Source organism: Ylistrum balloti, unplaced genomic scaffold (assembly GCF_031769215.1).
Source record: "Ylistrum balloti isolate Yb309-2 unplaced genomic scaffold, AGI_CSIRO_Ybal_v1 Utg371506, whole genome shotgun sequence".
NCBI classification, from domain to species: Eukaryota; Metazoa; Mollusca; class Bivalvia; order Pectinida; family Pectinidae; genus Ylistrum; species Ylistrum balloti.
In genome coordinates this window covers 239417-253308 of record NW_026782778.1, presented here as the reverse complement: position 1 = coordinate 253308, position 13892 = coordinate 239417, and the positions used below count along the sequence as shown (strand labels likewise).

General features: G+C 34.0%; 1 protein-coding gene across 1 annotated transcript in view; it reads right to left on the bottom strand.

Annotated features, from left to right (window-relative positions):
• Positions 1-13892, bottom strand: part of LOC132562767 (G-protein coupled receptor 54-like) — a 111336-nt gene that overhangs the window by 48744 nt on the left and 48700 nt on the right. Inside the window, exon 2 of the mRNA XM_060227530.1 lies at positions 2797-3166. Within this exon, the coding sequence (XP_060083513.1) occupies positions 2797-3150 (354 nt within the window). The 5' untranslated portion in view covers positions 3151-3166. The remainder of the gene's footprint in view (positions 1-2796; positions 3167-13892) is intronic.

The following is a 13892-nucleotide window of genomic DNA, read 5'->3' as shown; positions in this document are numbered from 1 at the left end:
AAAAATAATTCTTCAGACATAACAATAACACGGTAGAGCATTGCGTTTGTGATTTGAGAATGACTACTGTGTTAAAAATAGAAAATTTAGTAGTTTCAAGTATAATAATATAATTCTCATTTGTATGACGGAAAAATACTAATGTTTTGCTTGTGTAATGCATTAAAGAAAAGCATCGTTTTTATGTCATATTTGTGTGACAAAAATATCAAAAAGGACACAAAGAGTAGAAAACAAAGCCCATAAAGAAACAGCGGACAGGAAAGAAAACAAGATAACAAGATCCTAAGAGATAGAATTTATGTAGCACATCTGACTATGTCCGTCGAGTGCCCCCTCTCCCCTTGATGGTAGGCACAGAGTCTAGAGTTGATCCAATTTAAGTTGTCTAATACAATCATGCAGTGGAAGACAACAGGCCGTACACTTAGGCTACCCGATATACCCTTCAAAGAGGTCAGCGCCCCGACGCTCGGGGTTTCATTCGACTAGATGTATTTGTAATGTTAAAATCAAATAATCAGATCGATTAAGATATTTCGTGAAATAGTAAAAAAATAAAAAAAAAAAATAAAAAACCGCCAGAACAGGAATTCAATAAGTTTTCGTACAAGATCTTGTTAACATGTATGTAAGTGTACAGGAGTGACGTTTACTAACAAATAGACCGCAAACATGTGACTGCTATAGTAATAACTTTATTAAAAAAAAAGAACCACTTAATGATATTGTTACCTTAGCGACCAGTGACTGCTAAAATTAAAGCTAAACATACACTGATATATAGCTTACAATTACCATTAACAAACACTCAGATATTAATTAGGCTTGAATGGAAGCGCTTCCTTATGTATGTCCCGGGCACTGGTAATAGTAAAACATCCATAATACAAATACCACTTAACGGTCATTTCAACAATTATACCAACAAATAATCTTTGTCATCAAAAATAATTCTTAGTCTCTGTGTAATAATGTTTAACGGTTTGTCTTTTTTTTATTTCAGTTTTTTTTTCATTACTTGTCTCCGATTTTCATCCATCGTAGCAACCCATGTTATTAGAAGACACCCAAATGTTTTCCAAACCCACGCCAACTTATACAATCGCTTAATACTGTTTAATTAATTCTAAACCCAAGGCAATATGCATTGATTTTATGATAATTTAATGAGTTTACGTGACGTCATAGGATAGAGGGCAATGAAGGGCAGTGTTGGCGTCAGCAGTGAGATACAGCAAATCCTATGTGGTTTTCCATCGCCGCCATCAAGTACACAACACGGCAATCAATTTGAGTATCACCTCTCTTTATGAGAAATACTAATCACTTTTTACGTCCGCAGGGCAACATTTTCGTTCTATTGCATATAAACTGTAACTGGATACTCAAAATTGGATCTGTGTGAAAAACTAAAAGTTTATTGATAATTTTGATTCATATAATCGGTAGTGAGATGTGTCATGTGTACCTTACAATTCGTTTTTAATCAAACTGTTCTGCTGCGATATTTCAACATACATCCAATGAATTAACAAGGCGTAGTACTCACACCCGCCAAAGTACACAAGAAAAAACTAACAATAGTGAGTATTATTGAACTTCAAGTCATAATCAAATATTCCCCATGTTAATAATGCATTATTAGATTTATATTTGTTAAAACATTTGGTGGAAACATGTTTGACTGTTTATTTGATTGTAAAAATATATTCAAAGTGTCATCTAGGTGAAATGCTATATCTAACAAAACTCGTGCTTTCACCATTCGTTCTAAAGAGTTCTTGTTCGTTCATGGTTACGAAATATGGCTTGTATCGATGAACAATATAATGATATAATGAAAAGCGGAAGTCCTTAAACGTGTCTGTTCAATATGCATTTGCAGAAGGTAGTGTTGACATATCAGTTTGCGGAATTTGAATCGAGAATGTCGCAACGGCTCTGTACGTGTTTCATTTGAATTGCTTCATGATATTTTAAATGTAAATCTAAGTCATTTAATTATTAACGCGGCGTAGTGACACTTTGAAGTAGCCTGCCTGTCATCTATATCAGACACGTTATGTTGTCAGAAGTTATAAAAATGCCTAATTAAACAGGCTAACAATGGATAACGTTGTGTTGCGATGGGAACATGTGTTTTAAACTTTGTTAACACATGCTAAGGTAGCAAAATTGATTAGTAATCAATAGGCATCGCCTATATAATCATATCTTAAGTAAACATAATTAGTTTTTGAAAAAAATGAAATGCCATCGTTCCGTGCTGCTCTGATAATAATATCTAATATCAAGGTGTGGTGATGTGGCGCATTAAGATGTTTAAACATAACATGTAAAAGAAATTGATTGAATCACAGAGAGAAGCTGGCATGCTTATCTTGATCATTGGTAATTAGAAGTCATCAAAAGTATCTTTTTTGCGAATAACAATACCCATAACATTTCTAAATCAAAGACGGATTAAAACTAAACATCTGATGCGCCATTGATCGTCATTTGAAATATGATTAAGGAAACGTATCTTCAGATTTTAGATTTAATTAAACATTCGGCGAACTTTAATGAAAACAAAATATAAGACGAATTTTAAAAAAAAAATTGCACATCCAATAGAATTGAAGCACCATTTTTATCACATGGTATATACCTAAGTCTTATATCTAGAAAAAAACAATTCACATTTTCACCCTATGGTCATTTCGGCTCTGTATGTTTAGTTGAAAGGTTAAATACAAAAACGCGTTTACATATTCAGGCAATCATTTATAAACCCCACGATTGATTACTTACGTATATAAGGTAGATGCTGATTCTGCAAACGACTTCTCCGAACATGTACGTGGGTATAACGAAATGTATGGCCGTAATGGGCAGCACTATCACAATGAAGGTGAGGTCCGAGAAGGCTAAATTCACCACATATATATTGGTCACAGTTCGTTCGCCATACCTGCTCAGTATATATATCACTATTCCGTTTCCAATTGTCCCAATGATCACCAAAAGCGCCCAAATTACAGGAACTATGATGCCGTCCGTGGTCAGTTCCTCTTCTGGCTCCGTTAAGTTACCTTCTGTGCTCTGTGTTGTAGCATTTTGGGTGTGAAAGGTTGTCATCCAATGTGGGGAGTCTGTTGTTGTCATTGTGATGTCTTAGGAACTGCAAAATTAAAAACGAAAATAATATTTGACGCGTTTTCAAATCGAAAGATTTCTAAGCATATAGCTAGAACGCACACATATACAACATAAACTCAAATGTAATGTTAATTGATACAACTCAAGACTAATATTTTTACCTGTAAGAGTGTAAATGATACGACGTTCATTTCCTGATTGCGGAATGAGAGGATGATATTGGGAAACGAAGGTAAGTGTGCCATATTAACTTTAAAACCGGAAATTGTCTTTCTAATTTGAACACCCCATTTCCCTTGACCAACCTAGTGCAAGTAGTATCATGTCATAGCATTAATGCATTAATCCACTGAAACATTCGCGCAAGAAGTTACTATCGTGGTTCATTACACTCTACAAGTACGTATTTTGGAATAACGTACAAATTCATGACATTATGGACTTTAGTTAAGTTACAATTTTCATTGACTTGATTACAATGTGAGTTGACTTCAAATCTTTTTGACTTTCCTTAGTCCTTGAAATAGTACTGGTCCTATGAAAATGACCAACAAAACAGCTTATACTTTCAAAAATATGTGGACTGCAGAAGTCACAATAGCAGATCAATAAGTTAAACAAAGACGTCGATTCTGCGGAAGTTTTATCAACATTCATCAGTCATGGCAAGATGCATTGTGCCATGTCCTATCATCAGTTGAAATATCGCTTATGTCGTATATGCCATATGTAACAGATACTTTTTAAAAAAAGCCATTCTACTGGATAGCAGACGTTCATTATGTGAATGATAAACACGCGTTCGATACTAACAGTTATTCAAAAAAGAAAAAAAAAACAATGCCTACTTTTAAAGAGTAAAACAAATGTTCAGAAGGACCGTCGCGTCTGTCACATCGTAAACGTCGTAATTGCGAGATCGTAGACTGATATTCTTTTTTCATCTGTTCATAAACAATTCTCAACATCTGACTATAGAAATGTATTTGTTTCTGAAAATGCTTTCCATGCTTTATATAAAAAAGTGTTTATTTCAGATGTAATGTAAGTGGTAGCAAAGAATGTGTTCGAAAGCATTTAAACTTTTAATGCAGTAAGTATGCTGTTTGATTGATAAAATGGAGGCTGTTTTTAAATACTCTAAATGATACTGTTCGGCAGTTAGTGTAATCTGGGCACTTAAGATGTTTCAAATGAAAGGATACCCGAAAGAAACACACGAGTTCCAACGAGAACGGTACATTACATTATATAGATATACATAAGCATAAACAAAGAAGTACTTTAATAGAGATTGCAGGGGTTATACTCTTAACGATATGTTTCGAAAATTCCAATCGACTGGAGTGATCTGTCCTGATGGTATTATGTATATTTTAGTTTAAACATGTCAAAATGATTCAGAACTAATAATAGGTATTAATACTTGTTTACACGACGTAAACAGGACGATACAGTCTTATATTGCATCCGTACAGAAAGAATTTAATCCCTGTATATATGGTATCAGCGGTGACCTTTCTTCGATAATGTGAGCAGAGGAGAGTAACCGTTAGCACGGTAACTTTATATATTGTATTAGACTAGCGTACCATCTGTCATTATATACAACCGCAATATGACTACCACATCGACCAGCAACTTTATCTGTTATGATGCTACTTTTAAAGCTTAAGATAGGTAATATCTGAACATATCGTCATAACCTGCATTGAATTTGAAGTATGACCTTCAGAACGATAGAAAGAATATACTAGGAGACTAATAACATACAAAATACGGCTTCAGACTCGGGTTTAACGTTACGGCTGGTTCTATACATTCGATATGAGACTGATAGAGCTAGAACAGGTTTTATCAATAAAATTGCGATTTGAAGTCAGTAAATAATATTTGTGTGCTTAAAATCAACAAAAACGTTATCCAATCTAATATACAATAAACTGGAAAGCATCTGTTTTGCTTTGCAAATATGTGATATAAAATATATATGTGATTTATATGTTTCTGGTGACATTTTTATGTTATTGCAAATATATTGCTTATATCTTCTCAATGGTATTTCTAGATTGTTTTCACGTTCTGTAATAGGGATTTTAATCAACAGCGATGGACTATCAAAAGGTGTAGGCCATGTAAAGCTTGAAATGGTTATGATTTGGTTTATTATTATTCCCGACTTATTACCAGCTTAGGACGGCTTTTCATGTATTCAATGTACGTGAGGTGAGTGTGTTTGCGGAAGGATGCAATATGTTTCTGTAAGCCTCCTTAGGACAGTGCGGATCTTACGCCGACATTGTAGTGTTACCAAGAAGATGTATGCATGTATACTGACAAGGGATGAACCTGTCGAGCACCATTATAATATTGAGCTTTGAGCAGGGGATGGTAATCATTTTCATAAACCTTCGTTACATGTCTTGGCAAGGGATGGGGGACCCATAACTTTCTCACATGGTCAAACACTTAAATAAAGGTCGAAAGTAAGGCATTGTCGTTTGAGACACAAGGAAAAGTACAGCTGTGTAGAAAAGAGGACATTAATCGCCTTTTGCGCTCATGCAATAAGGATAGCAATTATAATCCTTGTAACATTTGTGTATGGATGACCGTAAAACATTTACACTAGGACAGCCAAACGTTAAACAAAGATATGTGATTGATTTCGACAAATAACTTTGAACATGGAAGGGTAACCTAATTGGGATTTTACAATTATATTGTGAAATTAAACCAATCCATGGAATGGAAACTATGGGGGATACGGTAAAAAGATTTTTACATAGAAAAATCATCTATGATCGGACGGAAATATTCGTATTGAAGCATTTCAAGTTGCCTTGCTGACCTCCTTCGAAACAAAATCCGCAAGGATTGTACATTAACATCTCGAACATCAAACATAAAGATGTTTCTTATCTATTGAGTTTGATGTCCGATATTATGTCCATCATTTCTGGAGGCTATTCTATTTTGATAAGATCAAATGACGTCTGCTATGTTAGTCAATAAAGAAGAGTAATTCTAGACAGTTCCAATCGTGAAACTCGCCTTGGTCGTCACATTTAAATTAACAACGATATATATCACACATTCAACAACGAATAGAGGAAGCTTTGACTTTAGATGAAATTCGTTCATGCTCGTGTCAAAGTGATATTCATGAATAACATGTATAACCTTGGTAATAAACATGCAGTTACCTTGTTAATGTCCATCACAGGTATATAATCAAAGATAATGCTAACAGTGTCCCTTCCTATGAAGTATTTCGACTATATGACTTCTGACGAGCGCGCCCACTGGTCCGCGGAGACAACGTGACAGGTTTTATGAAGTATGGGTGAAGTCAATACAGATTAATGACGCTACAGAGAAATTGTTATCTGTGTTCTTCAAAGAAAACTAAACATTATTTGTAATTTTCCGTTCACAGATACTTTGACATGGACACTAATGTTTTCACTTTTAATTATATAGATGGCAGAACATGAACAACTCGCTACTACTAGGAATCGATGCTACATCTCGTGATAATATCAATCATTCGGATCTAATGCCGTATCAAAGTGGCTGAACGTTCTCTCCATAAATCAAACAAAAACAACATTAAATTATCCTATACAGGTTTTATCACTTTACCGTAGTCAAAACAATGCAACAGTATACGTCATTCTGTCTAAATTACACAATCAGCATGTTATGTTTACCTTGTATAGACTCTTTGAATGACCCTCCAGCACATATCTACAGAACACATTTCTCGATGTGATGATTAATCGTTTTTTTACATTAGTTCCCAAAGTAAAAATGTATCCTTCAAAAGCAGATATGTAGTAGCAATATTATAAAAGTAATGCATGTTTCTAAAATTTCACATTAATGTCTAAAAGAGTCATCTCATGTCTTTCTATCATATGAGTTTTATGGATAGTATAAGAAAGTTAAAACAAGATACACTTTCTATTGTTTCTCTTTGTATTATTAGTTTGTTCGCTGTCTTTATGTTGATAAACCAGATTACCCCACACAAGCTTTTCATATTGGCAAAAGCCGTATTCTTTATTGACCCATTTTTTTTAATTTTCGTTTGTTAAATGAATTTGTATCCCGTGTTTCAAATTGTGTCTATATCTTTCTTTTCAATATCCATTAACGTTGCAACTTGCAAATTACAGCCTAATTTTCGCGATATTTTACGTACGGGTAATTTACATACGAATGCCTTTAATTGATACAAATGGCGGCTCGTATTTGGCACAAACATTACTTTATGTCAAGATTGAAAGTCTTGAGTGATGAAAACCTTTATCTAATAAGCATCGTAGCTGAGATGACTCGCAGCACTCTCTACATAAATACAAATGTCCCCTGCTTCAGTCTTTATCGAGGAAACAGTGTCCTAAAATTGCCACTACTTGATTCAGTTTGTGGCAAAAACAGCAAAATATCAACACAACTTCAATAAAAAAAAAAAAAAACCAAGAAAATACCAACATGCCAACATAATCATAATCCAAACTCAAATTCAATAAAACTAAGACAAAACATATATAGAAACCCGTGTGTAACGGATTTGAAATATTGATTTAACTGATAAAAAAGTAAACTGTAGGTGCATGTAAATAACCGTTTATATGCGATAAGTATTATTTATGAAATAAACATTTCATAGATTGCATATTAAATGAAGGTTGTAAGATTTGTTAAGGTCAGAGCAAACAACGCTAGGAAAGGCTAAAAGCAAAAACGACAACTGACCCAACGCGTCAGGAACTGCAAATGGAGACTGGTGCGTACTAACGTCAAATTGACGAAACATGACACGCAGAAGAAAAAAAATCAATTTTTCTGCAACTGCAAAACATATCATGTTATTCTATATTGATATTACGAAACTAAAACCAGTTATGGATCACACGCAGATCAGAACGGTTGTTAATTATGTGATCAATGGTTAGTGATACATTAGAAGCAGATCACGCCTGATGTTTGATTAGCATGATGTCTTAAACAACGAAGGAATAAACAGAGGCTGTTATCGCGCCTCTTTGCTGATAAATGCAATAAAAACTAGATGTCGTAGGTCAACCTCAATTGTCAGTAATATCTAAATTTGAAATTTTTTCGGGACCACTTTGTTTGAAGAGCTTTGCACATTGAAATTAATCATTGTTCCCATACACTATTTCCTTTGTCGAAATGATACCACCTCCAGTGTTCGCATTTGTGAATAAGGCTTAGTGTTCTATCCCCTACCGAAACAATGTAGGGTCACTCTGGTCGGATAACGACGCATTGGCCCCTTCTCATTGAGTGGAGTCTTGTTGGTGAATGCTATATGGTATAACTCAGCGTGGTACACTGTAGCACTTTACTATAAAACCGACAAAGACAGGCAATGAACATACACATGCAGTTCCTACCTGACCGTAGCTGTTGACAGGATGTTAACCAGTGTAAATCAATTTATCGAAAGATCGATGAAATTTTATCAAAATCTATCAATTCTAGATTGCAGACCACTTTTGTATTCCTAAGTCACTCGGAAATAATTCATGCTTTTCAACGGTGATATGGCTGAAAAGACTTGTTACCACTGTGCCAATAAGTAAGCGATTCTGCAGTAACACCAACGACCCCAGATTTTAATCATATGTTCATGCTTACTTAGCTGTTAAGAGAATATCTTGGCACTGCGTCAAAATCATGATATTAGGGCAATAGTATTTATTATTTTGTATAAATATTGAATGGCTTTGTTCCAAATTTACACAAATTATCAGGAGATTCGGGAAAAATAACATGAAAAACAGGAATTAAATGATAACGTGTCTTTCATACTTGACAGTTTGATGGTATCAAAAGGTCGCTTATAATTGTGATGAAATGGTTCAATTCTGTGAGGAAAACGTCGGGAAATGATATATTCAGTCTTGTTAGATGTGTCAGAATATGGTAATAATGAAGCCAATTAATTTTCAAATATGTCAGATCTGTCTTTTGTAAACACACGCCTAACAACGTGTTTAGTTTAACATTGTGTATTACGTGCACAATAATCCCCCCAAAAATATCATTTTTGAGCTCATGAAAAAGAATCATTCCCGTGAAATAATTGAAATCCATGATGTTTGTGTCAACTGCAATATCAAAAACATGTACGTTTCAAATGTGACACTGGAAAACTTATTAGCAGCGCAAATAAGTGTTGTTCTGTTGAGTTTTTTGCCATATTCTGTTTCTGTTGAGTCCTTCTGTGGTATCGTTATGTTTCATTTGAGTTGTGCTATTGTTATGTTTCTGTTGAGTCATCTCATTCTGTTGAGTGAGCTGTATCATTATGTTTCTGTTGAGTCCGTCATCTCATTCTGTTGAGTGAGCTGTTTCATTCTGTGTTTGTTGTGTTTGTTGTCTTATTCTGTCTTTCATGCAACGAAATTCGAAATATCAAAATAACTCTGCTATATATGTTAACAGCATCCGTCGAGCAAAGCCCAACAAAACCGTCGCCTTATTAAAGCATGATTGTTTTTATATTTTGAAAGATAATAGAGGGTTTTGAACGAGTACTAGTTTCGTGCATTGATAGAAACCTTTAGATGCATGCTTCGTATGCACCAAAGGAAAGAACTGGATATCAAAGACACGACAGGATCCTACATCTAAGTCGACTTCCGTGATCTTTTCCTACAACAAAATCAAAGAGCAAAGCTCTCCGTCAAACTGGTTGATATGGAGTATCGCCTTATTACAAATTCCAACGTTTAGATACAAAATCAGTGACATTTCCATTTTTTATTGGATATTCATGGCATATTTAAAATACTAAGTGTCATGCTTTTGTATAAAATGTCAACATTTATGTAACCTCATAACAAAGGGTTTGGGAGATGTATGCTGTTTAAGATTATGACGAAATTTCATGGTCGTAACAATATTCTCATATATGACGGAATGTCCACAAAGGACGTCTGTGATTGCTCACTAGAAATGTAGTTCTTTATCCGTATGTTTCCGGGGACAATGCATCAATTTTAGTCTACAGCTGGGCGTTCGCATAAGTTATAAGTTATTAATACAAATTAGAATCAACTTAAGAAGACTAGGGAGATTTGTTACCGACTTGTCTAAGATTCTGCATTATCAACTATAATAGATGAAGATGGGAACTCATCTTGCCTCAGTAAACTTTGTTAATATTATCTAGTCATTTGCATTTTCCGTATCTTATCTAAAACTAAACTACTGCAACTCTTCCTAACAAATCTAAAGATTTCCATTGGAATAATATCCCGTAGGCAATATATTTTAATTTTGGAAAATGATTTTGTTCCTTCATTGACAATTGATTCACCATAAGAAAACCAGCAGCATGAAAGTCAGAATGACGCCATGTCTTACTCCTCATATTGGCAATCAATAGCGTATATTAGGGTATGTGAAGAATTCTGTGATGTGTATTTCAAAAACATCTTAATTCACCAAGAACTTTTTCAATTTCTTGTGCGTTAGAATAGTGGACTATCAGGTAAACCATGATTCTACGAGATAAATTATATATATATATAAAGTCGCGTTCCAAAAATTGCTTTTTGTCTTCAACAAAATAAGTATAATGAATGCAATTGATGTCATAAGCATCCACAAAACCACCTGTATTCCGACCTGGATGATATTTGCAGATAATATTCTGATTTATTTAACTAATCGAAATCTGAAATACAAAAATTCCATCTCTATATGTCAAACCACGTGTTTCTAATTAATAATATATTTTGTTCAAAGGAATAGTCTACCGATTTGTACACTACATTTTTGGACCATAATCGTATATTTCCACATTGCAGTTCAAGAACCCAATATGTTCCAACAAACAGCTGATTATTCCATTTCATTTCCTTTCCACTTGTAAGTCATCAACATTTTTTCATAAGATAATGAAAATCGAATTTAAAAGCAGTAATGATATTTTGAGAATTCGTTACATTTCTCATGATAATATAGCCTTTGTATGTCGTACACATGTTGTTTGGCAGATATTTAAACAATTAGCAGTTTTAGATTAATTACAGAACCACATGCGACCAATATTTATTACAGCTATATAACCACAATTAAAGTAGCAAGATTTGCAACAATAATATTAACCGCATGCCTAAAAACCACTAGATCAATTGTTAATTGCATTGCGTTCTGGCGATTGTAGAAACAGCATCTGTTAGTAATGAAATTTGCCGTCCCGTCTGCAGTACGATTTTTTACAAAAACACATTTGTAATATTTCAAGAACACGCAGATCCTAAATAAAGATCATATTGCACGGGATTTAATTATAAAATTAAAAGAAAAACTGGCATAATTTACTGCCTTCGCCATTGTTCATGAAAATAACTTTAAAATACTCAGTCATGAATGACCAATTTTTTATATATATATACTCCTGAGGTTCATTGAAAAGTTTGACGCGTGTGCTTTGTTTAGGTTTTTAATTTTTTTTTATATTATGACCGCAACTTCAAAGTCAAATTTCTCGTTACAAAATTTATGAGCTACTTGATTTGAAATTATCTTGACGACCAGGTCGGAAGTATTTACGCAACAGTGTCAAGCTTCTCTCATCCGAAGTTATCATCTTTAACTAAATGAAGCGTCCGTTTATGTTATATTGCATTGCATAAAAAAACATATATGATGATTTATAGACCCAAAACATCTGAATCGAAAAACGAAATTTGAAGAGAAAAGTCGTCTATGAATGGGTTGATACAAACTGAATAACACATGTCAACGACCAACCTAAGTAAAGAGGATGTGTAAAAACTTCCCTTACAGACCTATAGTTTGGTATGGCATTAGGAATCTTATGTAATGAAGGTAATGTTTGAAGTGTCATAGTCAGCGGAAATGTGTATCCTAAATATAACATTGATTACAAATAGCAGGATTGTAATTTACTTGGATCATAGGAAACTCGATGGTGTGATGAATTATAATTGGCCTCTACCTGGATATAGATAAAGACATGTTTTCGTTGTTTGTTTTTTTTTCCTCATAGTAAAAAACGTCTAATGCAGAACAGAATGAGTTAAGACATTGATTGCATGATGTTATGAAACGTGGCCGTCAACACTCTCGATCAAATCAGAAAAGTGTTATCATAGTACTTTAGAACTTATCGCGCTTCTTAAATTTGTTTTCTCTTATTTAATCTGTTTATTATTGACGCCATATTGAGATTGTTGTTTTTTTTTTTTTTTTTACAATTTTTCAGAATGATTTAACTGTCAATTATACATGCAGACTACATATATATCACTATATTATCATTGCCTATTTTTACTTGATGCTCAACTTTCTCGCTGTACCGTAGGTCAATTAAAGCGAAGGTCATAGCAAACAGAGTTTCTTTCATGCAGCTTTCTGGTAAGATCATTCAATCAATGACCTTAGTATTATGGTCATAGGTGATACATCAAGGTTACGATTGTTATCGTTAATACTAAAAATACTGAAACACACTGGTATAATCATCTGACTGATTCTAACGAGACATCAGACAAGTTTGCCATTTATCATAATATTTAGGTCAGCGTAAGTATAAAAGGTAAAAAGATCACCTCAACGTTCATTCCAATCATTAAGCTCGAGGGAGAAAGTAAACGTGAAGGCCATATGATAACAGTCCCACAAAAATACAAGCAAGTACTTCACACATGAGCTAATATCGTTTACCCAAGAAATAAAAATATACATTTAAAAAAGAAAACAGGTAAATACCAACATGTGATCACTATAATCACACTCCAATTCAATGAAATAAGGGCAAAAATATGAACAAAAGAAAAAATTACATGAAGATTCATAACAGAGAGCAATGCGAATACGGCCAGGTGTTAAAGAAGAGTAAGCGTTTTCTGCTTCATCGCCGACACCTGCATTATAAACCGTGGTCAATCCGAGTGAGCAATGTCACGTTCGCGAATGAGAAGAAAGTGTATAACAACGGAACAAACAGGCAAACTAACGAGAATCGGTAGGAACAAAACACAATTTGTGTATAATAGCTCTATTTCACGGGATTCAAATAAAAATAACGACATTTTCACGACCAAATCGCCGTAATGTAAGAATGTGATACATTTCCTCTATACTATTAAACATGGACACGTTAATTTGGTTGTAATAAAACAGTTGGGATCAAATAAAACTGTTTGATAGATGTGAAAGACTGCTGCCAAGAAGACAGTATAAATATTCAGCAGCTTCATGATTTACCTTCGACTTTGATAATAAAATAGGACTACAGACTGATTTAAGAAACATTTGTGTGAAGTCTAATTAAATTGGTTGAATAGGTTTTCTGTAATGTTGCAGACAAAACGGTAAAGAAAACAACAAATAAATGGAATTTACGTCAAATCGATTAAAACAATTTTGCCCGAACGTTGCAAAGACGTTGTACATGTACCATGACACATTACACACTAAAACACACCCTCATATACTTCCGAAAGGCAACAATTTTATATCCCCGCACTTGTTACTCGGAAATAAAGATGAATGTGCAACGGCTTTTATCTCAAATTTGTTTAATGTTTGGGTTTCACAGTGCTTGCACTTTGTGAGAACACCGACGCAAACGGAAACTTTTACATTGTACAATTTATATTACGCTTAAGATGAAATTTAGAATCATAAATGTGTGACAGGATGGTTATAAATAGATAGCATGTAAGCATAAG